At 42.9% G+C, this 23,911-nt stretch overlaps 1 protein-coding gene across 2 annotated transcripts in view; it reads left to right on the top strand.

Annotated features, from left to right (window-relative positions):
- The window catches only part of igf1rb (insulin-like growth factor 1b receptor), a 38,615-nt gene extending 17,151 nt beyond the window's left edge, over positions 1-21,464 (top strand). Inside the window, exons 3-21 of one of the 2 annotated variants that reach the window (XM_070903205.1) lie at positions 7,801-8,104; positions 8,523-8,659; positions 9,202-9,346; positions 10,342-10,550; positions 10,751-10,877; positions 11,530-11,765; positions 12,322-12,489; positions 12,596-12,803; positions 13,651-13,952; positions 14,188-14,321; positions 15,256-15,415; positions 15,540-15,639; positions 16,341-16,411; positions 16,537-16,766; positions 16,900-17,007; positions 18,156-18,318; positions 19,326-19,455; positions 19,609-19,743; positions 20,939-21,464. In XM_070903205.1, the coding sequence (XP_070759306.1) occupies positions 7,801-8,104; positions 8,523-8,659; positions 9,202-9,346; positions 10,342-10,550; positions 10,751-10,877; positions 11,530-11,765; positions 12,322-12,489; positions 12,596-12,803; positions 13,651-13,952; positions 14,188-14,321; positions 15,256-15,415; positions 15,540-15,639; positions 16,341-16,411; positions 16,537-16,766; positions 16,900-17,007; positions 18,156-18,318; positions 19,326-19,455; positions 19,609-19,743; positions 20,939-21,464 (3,593 nt within the window). Of the gene's footprint in view, positions 1-7,800; positions 8,105-8,522; positions 8,660-9,201; positions 9,347-10,341; positions 10,551-10,750; positions 10,878-11,529; positions 11,766-12,321; positions 12,490-12,595; positions 12,804-13,650; positions 13,953-14,187; positions 14,322-15,255; positions 15,416-15,524; positions 15,640-16,340; positions 16,412-16,536; positions 16,767-16,899; positions 17,008-18,155; positions 18,319-19,325; positions 19,456-19,608; positions 19,744-20,938 lie in introns of both variants that reach the window. The other variant, XM_070903213.1, reaches the window with a different exon arrangement.
- Positions 21,465-23,911: the final 2,447 nt, after the last annotated feature.

The raw sequence follows: 23,911 nt of genomic DNA, 5'->3' as shown, positions 1-23,911 counted from the left end.
CCCCATTATTTTTATTTATATTAACTGTTTCAACTTTGCTTGCTTTCTAATGCACTTTCAATACGTGGTGTTCAGGTGTTACAGCGGAATCGATATGGGATATGTTTTTATTCAAATCTTAGTCCCTATTTTATCAAATCAGTCGAACTACTCTACAATCCTGGGCGACTGGTTCGCTGGTTGGGAATCATTACTCTAGACTATCACACACTACAGGTATTGACCTGTCACATGACTCCGCAACAAGATTTGATCCACAGTCTCAGGAGCTACAGTCCATCTTGGTATAATATTACGGGTTGAGTGGCAGTAGTTTCTTCAGAGCCCTGTGTTATTGAGAGAGGGAGCCAGAAAGAGACGCATGTCCAGCTTTTCATCACTAACAGGAATGATGTTCTGAGAGTGCTTCACCTCTGTTCGTGTTTTTTCCCTTTGAACAGACTGTAATTATCAACAGGAAGCTTCAGACCACACATCTCCTGTGGGACGTCTCCTCACACTGAGAGGAGCGGAGGAGGAAATCCAGCATTACTTTTGATATTCCTGTCAGAAAACTGCAGCTCTTTACCTGTACTATACAGCTGGTGCTTAACAGGAATAGTACCTATACTTGTTCCAGTGTCTGCCTGGGTGTTAAAATAAACTAGATATCTGATATTACTTAAGTGTAGTAAAGCCTTTTGGGATGGGAAACCCCTTTTTGTGCACAATTAATTTATTAATTTAATCAGGACTGGACCCAATTAAGCTATTTCTATGAGTCATCCATTTGGGATCCAAAAACATTACTTCGTTCCAGCCAATGAAAAATATACCTCCTCTGTCCTGTTGCTGCAATAATTGTTTCCATCCACATGGTGCACAGGTTTTAAGCAGATTTCCCCAAGTTTTACCAACAAAATGTGAAACAGTGCACATTGTAAGACTGTTCCTGACAAGATTACATAAGTGAAATAATTCCTTTAACTAACAATAACTCTTTGTTATTATGTTTGAATATAGCGATTTTGATTGTTCATAGGTTTTGGCAGCCCAAACCCAAACATGGCTGTTAGGGTTGATGGCGTGCTCACTCTTCATTGTTGCCTGTATTGCTCAAAGCACTTTGTGAGTAACCTGTTTGTCAGGCTGGACTGACCAGCAGTTTCTCATGTCTGTGGCCGTCTAATGCATTTGACCCGTTGAACTGACTCAAGAGGTGAACAGGACAGCACTGGTCAGCCATGTAGAGCTGTGAATGGACTGAATGAATGGAGGTCCTTGTACTGACACAAGTCAGCCCGTAGACAACGCACACACTACTGACTGACCGGTTTTCCGAATGACTGATTCACTGACTGAACCTACACACCGACAGACTGTCTGACTGTAACAGAACATGCTTTGTATAAGACTGGAAACACAGCCATATTGTTGTGTTTTCTGTCCATCATCAACTTCTTGTTCAGTCTGAGGAGACTGCACTGGTGCTGTGTTCTTCACAATTCAACCTGAGTACAGGAACACACTGGGAGGTTATGGAGTGTGTGGAGTATCCATCCATTAGCCATACTCTCTTATCCTTGAGGGTCTCAGGGGCGGGAGGGATTGGGGGGGCTGGAGCCTATCCCAATACCATAGGGTGAGAGGCGGGGTACACCCAGGACAGGTTGCCAGTCAGCCACAGGACTGACACAGAGACAGACAACCTTTCACATGCACATTCACCCCTATGGGAAATTTAGAGTGGCAGATTAACCTTACCTACATGTCTTTGGACTGTGGAAGGAAACCCACATAAGCACAGGGAGAACATGCCAAAAAAACAAAACATCAGAAACATCAGTTACATCAGTTTTTCATCAGTTTTTAGGGGGCTTTGTAAGCTTCTGCTGGGTCGTGTATGACTAGCTGTGTTCTGTATTTGCAAAAAAAATAGCTCATACGCATAACCTAAACCAAAAAGTTGAGAAGTTCATAAATGTAAAAAAACAGTGTTGGTTTGGCAAGGCAGCAGATTCAAACTTGTTAATACAAGTTCTGATTTACGGAAAAGAAAAAACACTGCCCAAACCAATTGGCTTCAGACTCATTTGAGTTCAGTCTGAGAATCAAAGCTGTAGTGCTCTTACAGTGAACAAGCCTGAATGTTAATGAATGAAATGGTGCGGATCAATATTCTTTTGTCTGCTGGTCAGTAGCAACAGAGGCAATCATGTGTTGTGGGTCTTTATTTTTTTTAGTTTTGGTTAGTTGATTAATTTTCAGCATGACTGGATGTTTGCAATAGAGCTCTGGATTTGTCTGTGATATTACTTCAAGACCTTCTGGTTTGGTGGTCACTGTCTATCTCATCCATGTTGCCTAATTCCTGCAATGACAGCCCAATGAATGGTTGTATATAGAGATTTTAGTGTCTGCATTCACAAGTCATACAATATGGGCATTCTGACTACTGACACATTTAATTTAGAACAAAATCTGTAGCATTAACGTTACTTACATTGTCATTTTAGACATAAAGGTACAGCCCTGCCATATTGGGACTGGTAATTACAAACCAAGTCATACAGGAAGTTTAGGGAGCCCCAGGGGCCTGTTCCTGGTAGTCTTTGTCACCAGGGCAACACAATTAATGTGGAAAAAAAATATGCCAATCCCAATATTGACTACAGCCATTTCCATCTCACTTCCTAATCAAGTAAAGTGATTATAGTTTGAACTTGAGGATTTTTTTATCTTGTAAAACCACAATCGAATGCAAAAAATCTTTTTTACTGTACTATTTTGTATTTAATCGTAGCAAATCCAGTGTCATTTCTTTTCTGTTAAAATCATGAATCACCTAAGAGTTAAGTGATTCAAAAGTTCTGTTTACGTTGTAGAGATCTTAGATGCGGTTTCAGATGCAGGTCAGTGGACCTTTGTGGATTTATTTAGTGGTCTTTGACTGAGGTTATTAATCAGATTGAAATTATGCCAAATGTACTGTTAAGTCTCAATTGTCCTGACAACATAACTTGTGGGTTGAACCTTCACCTCTGAAATATTAACTGATGGATTTCCGGACAGTGCTGTTGGAATCAAAGCCAATGCAGATCTCTGTCTGTGTTTTTGAATCAACTCTGCTGTCATCAGTCTAGACATCTGCCGTTGCCTGTTATTGTTGTGCTGTGCTGCTGAGTAGTATACACTGCTAAAGCCTGGAGCGTCATCACAGCAACTGTGTCTGTGTGGGACATCCTGTTCCTATCACCACGAGGATGGGGGCTGAAAACAAGGATTAACAATTAGAAAGGCTTTTAATTCTTAGTTGATCAGCTGATCAAGCAGGAGAGAGCGACAGAGAGACAGAGAGAGAGAGAGAGAGAAAATCACCAGTCCACTTTCTTTGTTTAACCAACCAGTAAGATATTTTGAATCATGTATGACTCCTAATATGACTAAGTCCTATTTGATTTTACATAGCCGCCATAATTAATTAGTTTAGAAGCAACCAGCCATGCATTTTCCCGCTGTTTGGATGGTGACTGGTGTGAGTTTCCCAGCCTACCTTCCTGCTGGGCTGGTATTTCTGTTCCCCTCGAAGCCCTTTATCTGCTTTTTGGACCCACAGCAGAGATCTTTATCCCACTGCCAGAGTGCTGCGTAATGACAGAATGGAAAAGGTGAACTGTTTTACTGCGTGGACACTAGCAACTCCATAACTACTTACAGTAACAATACACCCCTTAGTGTTTTAATACCCGTCAGACTATGTAGATTGGTGTATTAATAGAATGTTAACAATCCAATGGATGAAAGAGCTAGACGATGTCTTGTCCTTCAGAAAACCTTATGTTTTTAATAGAATGAGCTCAATTCATTATCATTATTTCACTTAAATGGTACACTTTTCTGTTAACCACCAGCTTAATGCTGTTTGTGTTAGTTTGTCTTGTCTGGCTCCCCCAGCTGGCAGCCCTGCCAACTGTCTGTGTGTGTATGTTGCTTTCAAAAAGACTGGTGTTTGCAGTTTCCACCCCCTTATTTCCATCTTTAAACCCCTTCCTCCTCCATGTCCTCTTCTCCTCCTCTTCTTCCACATCTCCCACATCTCCCCCTTCTGTTGCTCATTCTCATATCCCCTTCCTCCTACTTCTGCACCTCCTCCCCTTGTGCTGCAGCTCTACATCAACCTGTCTCTGAAAGTGTGGTAAGGAGGGTAAAAGCTGGGATCCATTATGTTGCAGATGTCCAGTGTAATGCTGATGTACACTGTATGTACCCGTCACCCCCACCCCCACCTCCTACACCACTGTCCACCATACACTGGTCAGTCAGTGAGTTGTGTATAGGAGGCTATAGACTGATTGCTCCAGCCTGAGCCAAACTTCAGGCACTCATTATCTCCTTCCTCTCCCTCAGCTTCCTCTCTGCACAGGCCTGAGGCCGTACATTATCACATTGCAAAATTACACCTTTCTCCCCCCATCACCCCATCGCAGAGGTCAGGGGGCGAGATGGAGTCGGGGGGTGGTGGGGGCTCGGAGCAGAGAAAGAACATTCTGTGCCAGAGAAACGCAGCACTGGTTCCCTCCTGCTGAGCACGAACAGCCTGCTGAATGGTTGGTGGGACCACACAGTCTGAAGGTTCTGATTGGCTTTTGTGTCAGTCAGGAGGCGGGCTGGTAGGTCATCTCATGGGCACTGCTTGATGATGATTTTTTTTGTCATGTGGGAAGGACAGTAGATTTCTCCAACGTCCGGAATTCACATGTCGGAAATTACCTTTTGTAAATAAGAAAAATGAACGACTGGCAGCACATAGATACTGCATTTAACTTTCTGTATTGCAGTTTTCATTGCCATTAGGTATTTCCCAAGCAGGTGTGCTGGATTGGTTTCATCAATCAAGGCTTTTTGTGTTTGGTAATTATCCGTGTCATTTGGTCAGAGAAGTGTGGACTGACATGCACAAACTCTGTAGTTCAGTGTGACGACAGACGATAAACATTTACCATGAAACCGAAAAACTGATCCCTGGCAGCTTTTGGGGCATTGTAGCTCAAAATGGCTACTTTTTCCTGTCACTCATGTCCATGAATACAAAAGTATAAATGCTCATTGTTCTAACCAAGGAAATTCTGGTTATTTCACAGTTAATAAATGTATTGTCTTAAAATGCTATATAAAGAAACTTTATGATAATGTGTTGGCGCTGCAACAATTATTCGATTAATTGATCAGTTGTTTGACAGAAAATCTATTTGTTTTGACAATCAATTAATCATTTAAGTAATTTTTAAGCAAAAATGCCCAAAATGTACTGGTTCTAGCTTCTTAAATGTGAATATTGGCTGGATCTTCTAATGTATTATCTTATCATATCTCACAGTTTTGAGTGGGCAGGGGTTGTTCGTAAAATTGTATGAATAAAGCATTAACTCCTTAGTTGCAAGCCAAAGGTGCCTGATGTATGTCCATATAAGATGTTGCGTTGACAGACAAAAGGGAGCCATTTTTCCCAAAAGCACACTTTAAGTGTTGCGCTCCAAGTTGGAGAAGTAAAAGATGAAGAAGATGGTTGGAAGCTTTCTGTTGTGTTTCAGGCCCCTATGCATGACTTCCGATTCCAATTTGACATCTGTTTTTTGGAGTTTTTTCCTTCAAAGAGCCTCCCGGTCAGCGTCCAGCTCCTTCAGCATCAGTTTACCCATTTTGAACACAGTCATAAAACGAGTACAAGTTGCAAATATCCTGACTAAAACATTGATTCTGGAGTTATGATGGATACATCAGTGAAATATATAAATAAGAGGAGCAGCAGCAGGCATCTCGTGGCCTGATGTCTTCAGTGTGTTTGACAGAGACTGTGGAGTCAACATGTTGAAACGGGTTTCAGTGTTTTATCACTCAGCATCCTATAAACAACGCATCATTTCCCATAACTTCACTTTGTTTGGTTTCTGTTTAAACACAGCCCCTGGCTAACCTAAGTGGATGACATAATCCAAATTACTTGTTCATCTAGTTGTTTCTCGTTCAGACATCCCTGTTCTTTTGTTTATGCCTTACAGGATACACTCTCACCAACACACACAAATCATTTCAAGCAGTTTCCATAGAGATTAGTGTTTGTTTCTGTGGCAAATAAGATGCTTTGAAGGTCTTTTCTCTCTGAAGACTGGGTTTCAACCAATCGGCCTCTGTCAATAAAGCTGAGTTAAAAGTTGATGCTTAATTTAATGGTGATGATGAGGGTGTGTCGACTAGTGAAATGAGCTCCTTTTAATATTTGGTTGCTCTCCGTCATGCTTGATTTAAATTCCCCTGCCGTAGTGACAAAGGCCACCACGAGGTGTGGCCCCGCTCTGTACTGTACCTAGGTCCAGTGTTTTCCTTCTGGAGCTCCTCAATCAGTTTTCCCTGTCATCAGTTACAATATCCTCTTATTTAGAGGGACACCACAGCAACTGGAGGAGTTATTTGTAGCAGTGCTCGGTGGAAAACCCGGAGTGGAGAATCTTTTGTCAGAGTGGATCTGGGATGAACTCCACACTGCACTGCTGTGGTAAACAACTGTGTTAGACCAAAGCTCTGACAGGCTGTTCAGATATGGTTTTGTTAGCTGCATTTACATTTTATTTAGACAAAAGGAACGCATACAAAGTTGTTGGTTGGATTTGAAGCCGCCTGCACACCTTCCTCGTGGGTGCCTGTTTTTTTGGTCTTTTACAAGCTCTAATCTGGGTTCACAGAGATAATGTGTGTGCCAGCGTGTGCGTCCGCATGTGTGTTGTCAATCACTCTCCACTAAATGCAAATCATTTGTTCAGGACTGTAGCCAATAGCATCGTGCCAGCGGCTAATTCAGGCTGAGGACTGACTGGTTGTGTTTATTTGTTACGTGCTGACGTTTGCTAAAGTAGGGAGAGACCCCCTTTACTGTGGGGGACATTGTGTTTATCAGTTGCTAGATGTGGATTTGGAGTCAAAAGAACAGGGACATTCAGGCAGGTATTGTTCGTGATACCTTAGAGCTGATGTGCAAAATCAAGTTGTGGCCAATCAGGCAATTTTTTAATGTTCAGTTGTTGATGATCCAAATCTTTTGTGTTATACGTTTGTGCTACGTTTCCTAATGTTTAATGGGGACATTTGACATTTTGCAGGTGTACTACAAAACACCTAATTTTGTTCATTCTGTGGAGGGTGTCCCAGACCTAGACTGACACTCTTCTCCTCACGAATATTAAGAAAAACATCACAGGACACAATACTAACTAGAAATAGTCTGGCACATAACCCTCCCATAAAACCACAATGTGTCATTTTCATACTTTTTTTTTGTACGGATTAAACAACCGAGATGAAACATGTTCATCAGTGAACTTTAGAAGTGCTAGTAGGCAGATTTTCTTTGGACAGAGCCAGGGCCATGTGAGCCGTTTCCCTCTGTTTCCAGTCTTTGCACTAAGCTAGTCTAAATGGCTGCTGGCTGTTGTATTTACCATGCAGACATGAGAGTGGTATCAATATTTCAATCTAACACTCGTGTGTCTCCCTAAATGTCAAACTATTCCTTCAAAGAAAAGCTCTGGTCTAGAATATATTTCCTTTTAATGCTTTGTTGATTTTGCACCTTGCAGCTGTAATATGTAAATACAAATATCAGAATCAGACTGGAATTAGGGGCAAAATAAACAGGCATCTGTAGGATAAGTAATATAATGTAGTATTAGATGGATGTCCATGTCAATTTGTGTCAATTTGGTTTTAGAAAACGTTCTGGAAAAAGGTCAATATTTTTAATACTTCCTCTCCCTTGATCCCCACCAGAGTGCCCAGAGAAGTGTGTACGGCGAGCGTGCACAGCGGACGGCGAGTGCTGCCACCCTCAGTGTCTCGGCAGCTGCACGGTCCCTGGCAGTGACACAGCATGTGCGGCGTGCGTGCATTACTACCACCAAGGACGCTGCGTGGCCGACTGCCCTCCCGGCACCTACAAGTTTGAAGGCTGGCGCTGCATCAGCGCCGAGCTGTGCTCCAAAGTCCACCTCCCCGACTTCGACAGCTTCATCATCCACGGCGGAGAGTGCATGTCTGAATGCCCAACTGGGTACATGCGTACCATACCCAACAGGTGAGCTGTAATCCCCCCCTGATGAAGGTTAAAATGGAGCTACTGGGTGGAGGTTCTCTTATTGTTGGCCTGACGTTTGTACCAATTCCACACCCTGCTATTAGTTTCCCTTCTAACATTTCATCAGGGCAAATATATACTGAAAATAATACAACAGCTACAATAAACTGCAGTTAGCTTTGAGGAAACCATAGTCACATTATAGACTGTAATAGTTTGGTAAAACAATGAAAGTTTGTAGTTTCTAGTCTAGTAATTTTTAGTCTCTCCTACCCGTGAATTATCTGGTACAGTGGTACAAATGTTTCAGGGACGTAAATAAAGAGATTAAAGGTCAGGGGAGAGCTACAAGAGTTTAGAGAATTAATGTACATCAGTAAAATGACACTGACTCCTGTCCATCTCTATCTGTCTCTAGTATGTTCTGTACAGCCTGTGATGGTCTCTGTGATAAAGTGTGTGAGGAGAAGGTCATCGACTCCATGGACGCCGCTCAGTCTCTCAAAGGCTGCACTGTTATCAAAGGCAACCTGCATATCAACATCCGCAGAGGCCGTAAGTACTGCAGTGTACCACAGCAACGCTACACTAAATACTAACATTTCTACACTACCACCATGCTACAGTTTCTCAGCTGCTCAGGAGATTTAAAGAGGTTTGTTGGCTACAGACTGTTTAACCATGACTGATGACACCAATAGCCTCATAAGGCATTAGTCCCAAATTTCCCAGTCTGGAAAAGTCAACTGTTTCTTCGGTTTTCAAAACACTTGAGACCAAAGAAGATTTTGTGTTTCACTGAGAAGTTCTGCTAACATAAACTGTTCTACAAAGCAGAAGTGATGTCAAGATTAGTCTAGACCAGGGCTTGTAAAAAGGTCTGGAAAGTCTGCGAAGTGTATAATTTCCAGGTGTTCAAATTCATGAATACACATAGTAGGAGGTGTGGGAGAAGGCACAAACGGAGGGGGTTGAGGAAGGATAGGAGGGGGAAGGATGGACGAAATATATATAATTCCAGAAATTCAACCATGAAATGTATGTAAATAAAAAAAAAATAGGTGATAATAACAGTGTGTCTTGTGTGTGTGTTTTAGACAACATGGTGGCAGAGCTGGAGAGTTTCACAGGTCTGATCCAGAGGGTGACCGGTTATGTACGGATCAGACATTCCCACACTCTGAGCTCCCTGGCCTTCCTCCGCAGCCTCAGATACATCGACGGAGAAGACCTTCTGGACGAGTAGGAGCACGCACAAACACACACACACAGACACACACACACACACACACACACACATTTACCTGCAAGCGCATACACACATAAAATCCCAGCTCACAGTTGACTGATGTTGGTTCGGTTCTACTCTTCAAAATACCTCCATAGACAATAGACGGGACAAAATACTGACTTGTAGAAAAGTTTTGTTGCTACACTCTAATGTGAGGATGACACAGGGGTCCCTCTTTCATTCCTGATTTGCCCGTCGCTGTGAGAGTTGTCGTAGTAACCAAGCAGTTGGTGCAGTGTTGGTGTTCTGATGTGGCTAATCGAGGTCATCACTGAAATGTGAGGGAAAAGTAAAGGATGTTTTGACTGTGAGGGAGCAGACTGGAAAGTATTTGGTGTAGGACAGACTTACTTGTTTTGGGCTGGTAACTGTAATATCATCTCTAAAATACAATAAAAAACACTTGAGTCTCTCTTTTTAACTGGAAAAGCAAATACACTGGCTGAAGGTTAGAAGACCTTGAATGCAGCATAACTTCCAAAGGTTCTGTCAGGGTCATAGAGAGGCCTTCACTCCCTCCTCGTCTGTTTCTCCTTGAGTTCACAGGAATCTTACTGTCCCAAGGCCCACATTACAGTCATTCCTGAATGTCTGGGTGTTACCCAATGACTCATAAAATCTGCACCTCTCCCCGCCTCTCCCTTCTTCTGCTATCCTCTCTCTCTGGTTTCCCAGGTCACGTTTACCCCACTGTGTCCCCCCCTACTGTCTAACTGCCTTATAGGAGATTTTACATCTATATACCCTCATTCTTTGACTCCTCATTGTGCAGTTTTCCATTATGCACAGAAAATAAGGCATTGTCATTGATGGGAAAGTTGGCCGTCAGCTTGGCATGAATCACAATACACACAATAACCTAACACAGAAGCATTATACAATGAATGTAGACTCAAGAAGCACATTGTTGATTATCATTTCATCCTCTCCTCTTTCTGCCCTCTAGCATGTACGCCTTCTCTGCATTTGACAACCAGCAGCTCCAGTATCTTTGGGACTGGAAGCAGCACAACCTCACCATCAAGGCAGGAAAGCTGTTCTTCAGAGCCAACCCGAAGCTCTGCATGTCCGAGATCCGCAAGATGTGGGAGAAGACGGGCATCCAGGGCCGCTTTGACGAGAGTGACTTCCGAAACAACGGCGACAGAGCCAGCTGTAAGGGTCACACGAGCTTCAGTCTATAAACCACAGCAATTTAAATGGCTATGGTCCAGTGCATGTACAGGAGTTACTCTAGTTTACAAACACCTTATCTGAGCCTGATGTTCTGCACCACATGTCAGTCAACAAGACTAATTGCTGCACATTTTGAACGAAACGTATTGAAGTACTTTGATTCATTCCTTTCTCTGTAGGTGAAAGTGCTGTCCTGAAGTTTAAGTCCAACAGCACCAGCAGCACGAGGATCAAACTGACCTGGCAGCGCTACCGTCCCCCCGACTACAGAGACCTCATCAGCTTTATCGTCTACTACAAAGAGGCGTACGTTTTTCAGATTGGCCCCAGTTGTTAGCTGCTTCCTTCCCCAGGCTGAGTTGTACCCATTGTAACAGTGATGGGAGCAGGAACTTATCAATCGACTTGTTTAAAAGCAGAAATCAGATCTATTGGAACCTCACTGTCAGGTTGATTAACAGCACTTTAAATGCACTGAACAAAAAAGATATCTGACGAATTAATAGTTTCTATCCAAATGTAGCGCAAATTTTAAACAAATTTCCAGAAAAATGCAAATGAATATGCATTTCCATCCGCTACTGCTCTGCAAATATTAGGAGTTGAGCTTATTGAGATGAATAATAGGTGGTGCTAATTCTCCAGTTGGGTGCCATTAAACTCTGTTGTCATGATTAATCTGCCAAGTCTGCTTCTTAACTAACCCTTTTTATGTGCAAATTAAAAATGTGCATAAACGCAGGTTAATGGAAACACATTTTGTGTTTTCTAATGCTGTTTAGGGTTTGTTTACATCAGTGATATATGTGAACACAAGAATAAAACGGGTGTATATCAATTACGAATACGTTCAAAGTCAGTCTCTTTAACAATATATGTGAATATGTAGAACTATGATTAACAAGAAGCCAAGAAGTAAATGATTTAATTAACTGACTTTAACCGTATTTCCTTATAGGCCATACCAGAACATCACAGAGTTCGAGGGCCAGGACGGCTGTGGCTCCAACAGCTGGAATATGGTGGACGTGGAGCTGAGGCCGGACAAGGACTCAGACCCAGGAGTCCTGCTGTCCAGCCTGAAGCCCTGGACACAGTATGCCGTGTTCGTTAAGGCCATCACGCTCATGGTGGAGGACAAACATATACCGAGCGCCAAGAGCAAGGTGGTCTACATCCGCACCAGCCCTTCAGGTAGATATAATTTCATAGGTCACCAAGGTTACAAGCAACCAGTTGTAAAGTTCAGAGTGCATTATCACAGAAGATATTACAAACATTACTGTGACCCAGGAATGATGAAGCGATACAGTTTCACCTTGCATACAGTAAGTGGCTGTAGTATATACCAGAACACACTTACTGACAGGTAAAATGTTCTGTGTTTGTTCAAACGTTGTTTGTCAAAATAGCTGTGGGATTGTTTCATGATGTGTGTGATAGCACTTCTGGATGTAATCCAACGATGGTGTAAGGAGATGGAGAAGAAGCCTGTTTTAGTAAACACAGCTGCAACTCAAAGGGATGGAGAAAAACTGATTTACAAAAGCTATCATATAATTAGATGACACGGAAGACTGCTTTAAATAAATCCAGCTGTTCTGTAAAGCCATAGCATCAACGTGATGTCAGAGAATCACATCTGCACTGGCGGACTGTGCATCCCAGCCTGAAGGAGAGAAAGCGTTTCCAAGCAGCCGCAGAGTGACACTGAGATCAGAATCGCTTCGTTTTTTGGTCTCTCTTTCAGCGCCCTCCATGCCTCAGGATGTGCGGGCGTACTCTAACTCATCCACACAGTTGGTGGTGCGTTGGTCGCCCCCTGTCGCACCAAACGGCAACCAAACCTACTATCTGGTCAGGTGGCAGCAACAAGCTGAAGACAGAGAGCTGTATCAGCACAACTACTGCTCTAAAGGTACACACACACACACACACACACACACACAAAATGTATACACTCAACCCAACTCAACTTGTTTAGTACACCTGTCATTAAATGCATCCTCTGCTTCCTCCTCCAGAGCTGAAGATCCCCATAAGGATCGCTGCCATAGGTGTGGGAGACCAGGAAGAGGACACCAAGCCCACTAAGCCAGATCCCGACGGGGCTGACAAAGGCCCCTGCTGCCCCTGCCCCAAATCAGTCGAGGACCTGGAGGCCGAAGCTGCCGACGCCTCCTACCGAAAAGTCTTCGAAAACTTCCTGCACAACTCCATTTTCACACCAAGGTAAGCGGCTCATCGTCATCATTGCTTTATTGTGTGGCACAGCTGTGGATTGGCCATGACAGCATTTAACTTCACGTGTAACCCCCCGTTTTGTCTAAACCAAACTGACGATGATCTCAAAAGAAAATACTCTTTTCGCTGCTGTTACCTGAAGGTCACTTCAGTGCAGATCTGTAACTTTCTTCAGTTTGGGGCATTTATATAGTTATGCTTACAAAACCTAGTGACCCAGAGAAGGGGGGCCAATGAGGCTGACAATACAGTCCTCACGTTTTTCATCCTCCTTGTAATTTCTACATGAATTTCTGCACAAATGGGGAGCTTTTCTAAATTATGTTTTGGCTTCTGTCTGATTTAGGGAGTCGGCCTGCTGCCGCGCACTTCAGACATCTGCATCACATTATCTCTCTTTGTCTCCACTCTCTCTCTCTCTCTCACACACACACACACACACACACACACACACACACACATGCAGAGCTTGGTCCAGTTGATGTTAATTAGTTCTAAGTATGTTTTGCAGACACAGAACAAAGGGGTGGATGTACTTACTTCTGAAGATAACCAACAGGTGTCATCACCTTTCCTGCATTTCCCTGTCAGCTCAATGTGTGTGTCACCTTGTAAACTGGACTGTGTCTTTGAACTCTGCTTATGTGACATACATACCACAGACTTGTCCACATTTTGTCTGAAACTGTTAGAGAAGGAAAACATTGCTCACTTGCCCTGAAACAGAAACTTAAAACTGTCCTCTGTCTTCTCTCTCACAACTTTCTCCTCCATCTATCCCTCCTCCTACCCCTCTTGTATCTCCACTCTACCGTTCTCTTCCTCACACCTCCAGGCCACCAGATCGTCGCCGTAGAGATCTCTTTGGCGTGGCCAACTCCACTCACTCCCGCCGCAACCGGCTGCACGCCAACAGCACTGTTCCTCCTCTGCAGGCTGCCGGTAACAGCAGCGCCGCGGATGTGGAGCCCGCGGACAGAGAGTTTGAGTTTGTGGAGCAATCGGTGACGGAGCGTGAGCTGCAGATCTCTGGCCTCCAACCGTTCACAGTTTACCGCATCGACATTCACGCCTGCAATCGACAGGTCCAACGCTGCAGCGCGGCAGAGTTTGTCTTCTCCAGAACCAAGCCTGCAGGTTAGAGGAGAATCTGTTTACAGTTGTAGTACTTACTAATTGTCATGTTTACCAGCACTGTAGTGTAATCACAGTAGTCTTTCCTGCTGAAACGCTAAAGGTAGCTGGTGAATTTTAGGATTAACTTGCCACTGAAGATGTTGAAAAATCCGCTGGATACACATGGCTGTTGCTGGAATCAAACCTCTGACCTCTGCGTTCACCATGGTAACCTATTTTCCCTACTGTTCTCCAGAAAAGGCTGATGACATTCCCGGCCCAGTGACCTGGGAGGGCCACGAGGACTGGGTGTTTCTGCGTTGGCCAGAGCCACCTCATCCCAACGGACTCATCCTCATGTATGAGATCAAGTTTAAACTGGCTACTGAGGTGAGACATCTGTACATCTGCCTGCCATCTCACTGAGGACCTGATGTGTTTTGACAAGAACTAGGAAGCCAGAAAATGAATTCAAAAGTCACGTTTGTTCAGAATGTATTTATTAGCAGTGTTCACATCTGAGCAAAATGCTGGTTGACCCTTCTGTCATTTAGTTGGAGGAGTTGGAGTCCCCTTTTAATAATACCATTTATTTTGCTTGATAGACTAAAGTAGTCTGTTGCCCCCTCATTTGTAGGTTGAGAAGAAATCAGAGAAGAATCAAAATTGATCTCTGATCTCTCCCTTGATAAAGAACAGTTTTTCATTTTTGTTTTTTATTTTTTGTATTTTTCATGATGTCCATCTGATGAGTACTCATACTACGTAATGAAGATGTTTTGTTCTTAAGGCCATATTTATTATCAAGTACATAGTGGTCTTTTACATGAAGCCTTCCACCAATTCATGGATGCAACATCTAAGCGTGACCTAATGGTCTGACAGTAGTGCAAGGTGGATCCTGACACACAGAATGTAATGTAGAAATAGTACATGCTCGTATTGTTGCAGTTTTGGTCATGAATCAGAACAGATTAACCCAGTAAACTGGAGTGAAGTATCAGAAACACAACCATAAAAACTAAGAAACCGCAACCACACCTGTTAAGTGGCAGTAATTGGTCTTATAAGTACATATTGTCAGCTGACCCAATGACCAGACATGGTGAACTTTTATTAATCATGAGGGAGGAGCCTGGCACTGTAAACTGTGTCCTTACTATTTATTTCATAGTAAAGATGAGAAACAGTAGGTCCTGGATTTGTAAAATTCAGTCTATAATACACTTTCTTTTTTGTTTGTGTTCTCGTGTGTGTGTGTGTGTGTGTGTGTGTGTGTGTGTGTGTGTGTGTGTGTGTGTGTGTGTGTGTGTGTGTGTGTCAGACCGAGAAGCACGAATGTGTCTCTGGTCAGACGTATCAGACCCAGCGCGGCGTTCGGCTGTCAAACCTCAGTCCAGGAAACTACTCTGTCCGAGTGAGAGCCACTTCATTGGCCGGCAACGGTTCCTGGACGCACTCTCTGGATCTCTACGTGGCTGAACGTAAGACGCACACTGTCGTGCATCATCAAACTGCATCACTCCTATGTATCTGCACACTATCCTAACAGCACAGAAATGATGTTAACTTTAACAATTCAAGTAATCAAAGTGTTTGACCCAACAGGATATGAAAACGTCCTCTACGCTATGATCTTTGTTCCCATCGCCATCATCCTCTTCATCTGCCTTTTCGTCGCAATGCTGGTGGTCCTCAACAGGAAAAGGTGCGTGTTTCTGTGTACTGTAGTTATATGTGTAAAGCACAGCAATTGTATAAAACGAATAGAAACAAAGCAAAACATAAGATGCAGAATATCATGTAGCAGAAACATAAACGTATAGAGGACGCCTGGTGAGGATGGCTGAACATTTTCCCTCCTCTAGAATAAATGTTTCAACCAGTTGCTAATGGTCTGTGTGGTCACATTAAGATCCATATTCAATCTCAAACCACTCAAACCAAACAAAACAATTCTACCAATTATAGTCCATAAAACCAAGTGGCAAATGCAGCTAGAATTTGCACTGCTTTGTGATCGGCACCCACTTGGATTTGTGGTTGTGCCTTGTGATATTTAGCTAGTGTTTGTGTCAAAATATTTACCTTGAAGAAAACAAGATGACAAAACAAATATCTCTATGTGATTTGAGCACTGGGAGACAATGTAGTGATATAAAGAAATGAATGTATGCAGGACAGTAATGCTGACTCCTGCCATGCTGAAACAGTTCTTTAAGGAATAAAATAAGTTTTGCAAATGTTTTATTTGTCACACAGAACTTTTTCAGTATTGCATTTTGCCAGCATTCTTTGGAAGCTCAAACTGTGATAGGTATGATTATACACAATGCAGATCCCAAAAGTATGCATGCATGTGGTGTGTGTGTGTGTGTGTCTGAAAACACTTGTTTTTGTTTCGGTCAGGAACAGTGACCGTCTTGGAAATGGAGTCCTGTACGCCTCTGTCAACCCAGAGTACTTCAGCGCTGCAGAAAGTGAGTGTGTGTGTGTGTGTGTCTGATTGTGTGTGTGTGAAAAATGCTCAGTTTTCTTAGTGTTGTCAGAATAAGTGAAAACATCTATGCAGGGTCTTTAATAACACAGCTTTTTTTCTTTCCAGTGTATGTACCAGACGAATGGGAGGTGGCACGAGAGAAGATCGCCCTGAGTCGGGAGCTGGGCCAGGGGTCCTTTGGGATGGTGTACGAGGGCTTGGCGAAGGGCGTGGTCAAAGATGAACCAGAGACCCGTGTCGCCATTAAGACTGTCAACGAGTCGGCCAGCATGAGGGAGAGAATAGAGTTCCTCAATGAAGCCTCTGTCATGAAGGAGTTCAACTGTCACCACGTGGTATGTACACACACACACACACACACACACACACACACACACACACACACACACGTAAACACACATTAACACTAACAGCACTTTACACACATGGTTTATAAATCAAAGACGAAGGTCGCTGTGCTTGGTGCAGGTTCGTCTCCTGGGAGTGGTTTCTCAGGGTCAACCCACCCTGGTCATCATGGAGCTGATGACGCGAGGAGACCTGAAGAGTTACCTACGCTCCCTCCGACCGAAAGAGGTACTGTCTGACTTATAACCTCCTTCCCACCAGGTCTCTGCTCTTTGGACGTGGGTAACTGAGTTGGCTTGATTTGATTGTTGATGATTTGACAAAAGTCTGAATTTTTCAGATCCTCGAAGCCAACTTAAATTTTACCTCCTGCTGTTGTCTGAGCAACAAGTCCTAAAGCCCAAACCTGCACATGTGCAGACTCATTCACAGTTAGCTGGATCATGATCAAGACATTTTAGGGTGAATCTCCACTTATGAACCCATGTCCAGATACAAAACACCCATTTTCTTCAATGTATGATGCTTTTAGACGAGAACATGTACATTTTTGAGAGACCATTACGATCTGTTGGTGTATTTATCACGGTTTAAATACATATATATGATACACAACAAAATAAAATGAATACCCTCAAAAAAAGAAGCCACCCTAAAAAGGAAACGCATAAACTCAATTAAAACTTTGTGACTGCTAAGAGACGGATGTAACCAGAGAACATGGTGTTTAACTGTGATATCATGATGAGGATTTATCATCTGAACACCTGTAACAATGTAGGAACACAAATAAAATCATCTCCATCAATCTCTTGCCCCAGTGCATGCTGGGAGGCTTCTCAACACGCCTAATTCCTATAACTGCAATCATATAATCAGCACTCAGCCAATCATATGTGAGTGATAATCATGGTTTCAACTCTCTATCGCCTTTGTGTCAAATCCCCTGATAACCAAACTGTGAAGACAGACACTCTGAGACTGGCTTTGAATCAGCGTGAGCACAACTCATCACCTTATGAATTTTCAATTTTCCCCTGAAAAACAATGTCTAGAGTCAGTCATGCTTTTTATGATAGGAGTGATGGATGCAACAAGAATCAGCGGTCTGTTTTTAACCGTCTGTGACAGAATATAAGAGATATCACAATGCATTATTTGGCCAGTGCTGCAGTGCAATGCAGGGCAGTTTTACTGTAACTACAAAGTAATCTTAGGCTTTTATTATTCTTTATAGGCCGCTCTATTATGTGGTCAAGAAAATGATTTTTTTAAATACAGTGTATATTCTAAGGGAATTGATAACCTTTGGCTCAGCTACAGGATTTTGCTCTTCTTCTGAGAACTTACTCTCTCCCATCTGTCTCTGTCCCCAGCAACAATGGTCGAGCCTGTCTCTCCCTCCCCTGAAGAAGATGCTTCAGATGGCCGGGCAGATCGCTGACGGCATGGCTTACCTCAACGCCAACAAGTTTGTCCACAGAGATCTGGCGGCCAGAAACTGCATGGTGGCCGAGGACTTCACTGTTAAGATAGGAGGTAAAAGGCTGTAATAGGGTTGGGGGGAACAAATCAATACAGTATAGTATTGTGATATTTTATGTGGCAATGTTGTATCATTACACTGATGCCAAGTATCGATCTGAATTATGAATTATTATTATTATTACTACTTTTTTGTACCAGTTGCATTGTTCAAAATACCTGTAATAGTACAGCAGTCCTCACACGTTTGCTTTCAGTTAAGTTGGACTATGTAGACTGGAGTACAAACAGTTCAGTTTGTCAGGGGCATGCCACATTTCTGACATTTCCCATTTTACTGCAGTAAAAATGATTGAAGTGACATGAACAGACTAAAAACTTTATCTAATTAGATAAAACAGATTTTGACAAAGTCTTTCCTTTGGGGACATAATTTGCATTTGAAAAAGGTAATAAATGTAAATAAAATAAATCGCAATATCATATCGTGATAATATGGTATGGTGGGGCCTCTGGTGATTCCCACCCCTAGGCTGTAAGGAGGTCAGAGGTCACTGTCAGCTATGGAGTAGAAGTGGGAGGGAGTTAGGAGCATGCTCATTAAGTGAAATTGTAACTACTGAACAACCAAATCACCATCCCAGGTTTTTATCCCCAGATCCAGAGCCGACCTCTTCGGTGTGAATGTGATGCAAGTAAACATCATGTTAGCAGACTGATTTCCTATCAGAGAATAGGATCTAACCCATTTTGAATGTGTAACCTTGTTGAATCTGAAAAGGTCTAGAGCATCATCTAGACAATTATGGTAACAACGTCATCTTTGAAGGTCTGTAACACCAGTACAGAGTAATCTCCAAGGGATTATGGTTGCTGTAGTAATACGTCTAGGCCTATAATGTCAGTAAAGTGCGCCCTCCTGTGGAATGTAGGCCCACACAACACAACACAACAAGGACAACAACCTTTGATTCAGCTTTTTAAAACCGTCATCAAATATTATGGAGTTGTTTTTTTTACAGATGTTGTCAATGCTTTGCTTTCTCCCTGTGTGTTTGTAGATTTTGGCATGACCAGAGACATCTATGAGACAGATTACTACCGTAAAGGTGGTAAGGGTTTGCTCCCTGTCCGGTGGATGTCACCCGAGTCTCTGAAGGACGGAGTCTTCACCACCAACTCCGATGTCTGGTAAGCAGACGCACACAAGCACAAACAAACACACACAAACACACACATGGCCTCATTTTCTGTGTTTGCAGCTTCCAGAAAATATGTTCGGAGTATGGTAGTGATTATGGAAGACGCACTGATTTAACCCCCTGTCTCTCTCCCTCTGCGTAGGTCATTCGGGGTTGTACTGTGGGAGATTGCCACTCTGGCAGAGCAGCCCTACCAAGGTCTGTCCAATGAGCAGGTGCTCCGCTTCGTCATGGAGGGAGGGCTGCTGGAGAAACCACAGAACTGTCCGGACATGCTGTAAGACACCAACTCACACACACATTTCTATCCACAAGCCAATGTCTTCCTGTCGGCTAGGTTCTCCTCTGCTTTGCTTGTTAAATCATAAGTGACTACTGTTTATTGACGCAAACAGTGAAGCAGCAGTGCTGCCCTTCGGCGGTCACTGGGATTTCCTTACCACAGTGCTGTATAGAGAATAAATCCCCATCAAAAGAGTTGGCCACCAAACATTGCGGAAGCATCAGATGGTGAAGTCACGAGGAGAACAAATGTGAAGGCACAGGGTTCTCTAACAGCAGTCATTTAAAAATAATATGTTGTCTATAAATATATAAATATAAAAACTATGTAGCTACAGCCAGCAGCTGGTTAGCTTAGCTTAATGACTGGCAGCAGGGGTAAACGGCTAGCCTGGCTCTGTCCAAAGGTGACATAATCTACCTGCCAACACATCTAAAGCTCACTAATTAACATGTTATATGTTGTTTGTTTAAACTGTCCACACACTGAAATGTAAAAGTATTTTAGGAGTGTGTCTGTACCTGTGGACATAGCCAGGCTAGCTAGTTTCCCCCCTGTTTCCAGTCTGTGCTAAGCTAAGCTAACTAGCTGCTGGAGTGGTATTAATCTTCTCATCTGACTCTCAGCAAGAAAGTAAATAATTTCCCAAAATGCTGAACTATTATATTATTAACTATTCTAATACCACTTTCTAATCTTGCTTGCTGTTGCTGTACTCCAACAATAGAAACACATTTTTAACATTAGTCCTGTAGCATAAGTACACATAATAGTACACTTTATAAGTACACATTGTTATACAAGTGCATTGAAAGTAAAGCTTTTAATCACAGAGGAAATGTTGTCTCACAGAAGACAGCATTTGTCTTAGATCACATTTTGTAAGCTTTGTCATTGCATAAGTAGAAACCAAGAGCATATCTAACATTTCATCCTGGCTTGATGTACAGCGCGCTGTGCCAGCTGCTGGACCCTGGTGAAAGCAGCATCGACTCTGTGCTTCATAAACAAGAAGCAGGGGGGGGGCTACATGCAGCCGTTTTAGCAAGAGAAAGCAAACATTTGGCAAATGTAAATATTGGCTTGTCGGTAGGAAGGTGCAGTTCCTCAGCATAGAGTCATTACTACTGGAGGACATGTTGACTGGGCTAACCTGCGTGTGTGTGTGTGTGTGGGTGTGTGTGTGCAGGTTCGAGCTGATGCGAATGTGTTGGCAGTACAATCCTAAGATGCGTCCAGCCTTTGTGGAGATCATCAGCAGCATAAAGGATGAGCTGGAGCCATCTTTCAGAGAGGCTAGTTTCTTTTACAGCGCCGACAACAAGCCGGCTGAAGCTCCGCAGCTCCACCTGGACAAGATGGACAAGATGGATGACGTTCCCCTGGACCCCCCTTCTTCCACACAGCCACAGCAAACCCCAGTCCCCCAACAGACCCCACCCTCCCCGAGCTCAGAGGCTCCACCCGCCCCCTCGCTAGCCCCCAGCTCCCCCTCCTCTCCCTGTACGTCGACCGCTGCCATGGACGAGCAGCCCTCCGGCCAGCAGGCGGTCAACGGGCTGTCGGGGGCGGGCATTGCAGCAGGGTCAGGACTTGGGACAGGCTCAGGCGTCACGGTGCGGCCGTCTCTGGACGAATTGCCGCCGTACGCCCACATGAATGGAGGACGCAAAAACGAACGCGCCATGCCTCTCCCACAGTCCTCTGCCTGCTGATTGGACACCCACCAGACTGTAAACCCTGCACCTGCTGCTCTGCAGAACCTGATGTCTCAGCGGGTGGGATCTCACAGGAAGGTGGAGAAAACTGTCACTAAGTCCATGTTCTGCTGTACCTCCACTCACTTTTTTCATATTATTCTAGTTTTGGTTTCTACCAGCTGGCTGTCAGACGTGACACTGCCCTTGCTGCTGAGTGGGAAGACCAAAAAAACAGTAAAAGAAAGAAAAGGTTAAAAATCATTTGGGGGAGTTCTCGCCCTCTCTTTATGGCTGAACTTATTTTATAAATTGTTGTTTGTTACTTTTTTATATGTATTTCCAAATGGGAAAACAAAATGTGTAGGCCTTTATAAATGACCGGCGTTTTGGTCGCTTTTGGGCGGGCATTATGGTGAAACTGTTAAGCATATCTAATGAAAAAGCACTTAAGAGAGGCCAGGGTCGCTCAGCAGTCTTGTTGCGCTGCTGGCTGGGTGTCAGCGTAATGCCGGGTCAACAGCCAATCCGCTGAAACAAACGACAAGAGGGAGAAAGGTCAAATCTGCCAAATTTGTTGCCAAAATTGTACTTTTTGTACCTTTTCTCTTCTGCAGTCTTGCCCTGTAATTCTCCAAGACACCGGATTGGAAATGGAAGCAAAAAAAAAAAAAGCACTTGTATCTGCTACCACGCCATTCTTAAAATCTATGATCAAAGGGATAGTTCCTTCCTGTACAGCCCTACAGTACTCCTCCATTGCTGTTTAATATCTACAGCTATTTTATCAAATTGATGTTGTGGACCTTGGTTACATCAGTTTATCTGAAATTGAGCCACATCCTCTCACAAGGTGCTGTTCTGTTACGGTTTAAACGCCAAATCCAGTCAATAAAGAAGCAAAAAAAATCCTTGAGGAGGGAAGAGCATTAAGAGGAAAACAAATATGAACACTATATCTATAAAGTCTCTCAATCGGGATTTGCTTCAAGTTCAGAGCAAGTTCCTTGTTGTTGTATAAAAACAGGTATTTTTTTAGACTAGTCATTAGTCTCCAACATTTACAACATCTCTACGTGGGCAGAGCATTTATGTACGCACCAGTTGTTTGTGTCACTTTTCTAACTTTTATACGGTTGGAGACATTCCTCATGTACAGAAAGAAGCTGCTATTCCTTATTTCTCTTGTGGTTGTAATATAGTTAATATCTATATATAAAAAGAGAAAAAAAACTCCTTCAGGTTGGATCTACGAACGTTTCCACTACAGTCCATTTTTTTAATGCTTGTAATTGTGTAAAGTGTATCTGAGCTGGTTTCGTTTCTGTGTTCGCGTAAAGGTACGACAGTTTGCCTTGTGTTTTGAAACACCGGTAACTTCCCCTCCCATCTGACTAGAGGACAGTGATGGTACCAAATGACCATCGATGTTCTTGTGTTCTCTCGGGACGCCTCAGCCTCTGTCCTCTAGGGTGTGTGTATGTATATATATATATATATATACACACACACTCAAGTCAGAGGTCAGGCATCACTGCTGAGTCCCAACTAAATCTCAGGTCAAAGAGAAAAGTGAAATCCTTTTCTACTTTCCTTTTTTTCTTCCTTTTTTTTTTTCTTCCTTTTTTGTGCTGTCATACCTTGAGACATCCAGCCTTGTGTGTGTGTGTGTGTGTGTGTGTGTGTGTGTGTGTGTGTGTGTGTGTGTGTGTGTGTGTGCGTGTGCGTGTTAACCTTTGTCTGATTCTTTCTTTGATCATTAGACAAAAGCAGTGTTTCTAACAACAGCAGAAGGGGTTTTTTCAAGTTTTGAATGGGTCCGACAAAATGTCGTAAAAGGTTACTAGTCCAAATGTAACTGAATAACCAATAAGTAATATTCTTAGTTAATTAGTTAATTGAGATGGATTTTCCTTTTACCTCCAATTTGTTAGTATAAAAAGATTAAAATTTAAATAAATTAAAATGTATTTTACTCTTCTGTTTATATCACACTAGTTCATTTTATTTTCCAACTCCTCAGTTTTCCTTCTTTTGGGTCTTTCCACATATTTAATCATTTGTCATTTCTCATAAAAGCACACCAGCAAGTGCATGTGATGTTAATCATCCATATATTGTACTGCATACTGCTGTAGCATCGGTGTAGAAACTCTTGTAACAGTAGCTAAAGCACTTTAGCCAGCAAGCTAATGCTACTTAGAGCTTTTGTTTATTATGAGAAAAGAATAATTAAATTACATGCTGCTGCAAAATGTCAAGGATAACCCAACACAAAGACTAAGACTTATTTCCAATCTAGTCCGTGATGAAGAGAAGAGACGTGCACTTGAAGACGAAGATAAAAGCATGGTGTCTGTCACACACATCCAAACCTTGGACCGATGATTTGCCTAACTACACATGGACATGGCAATGTTGTTATCATACAAGCATTGGGGAAATGGGAAGCATATGATGTACCA

Source organism: Enoplosus armatus, chromosome 1 (assembly GCF_043641665.1).
Source record: "Enoplosus armatus isolate fEnoArm2 chromosome 1, fEnoArm2.hap1, whole genome shotgun sequence".
In the NCBI taxonomy this organism is placed as follows: Eukaryota; Metazoa; Chordata; class Actinopteri; order Centrarchiformes; family Enoplosidae; genus Enoplosus; species Enoplosus armatus.
The sequence above is the reverse complement of the archived record's forward strand: the minus strand, read 5'-3'. Positions and strand labels throughout refer to the sequence as shown.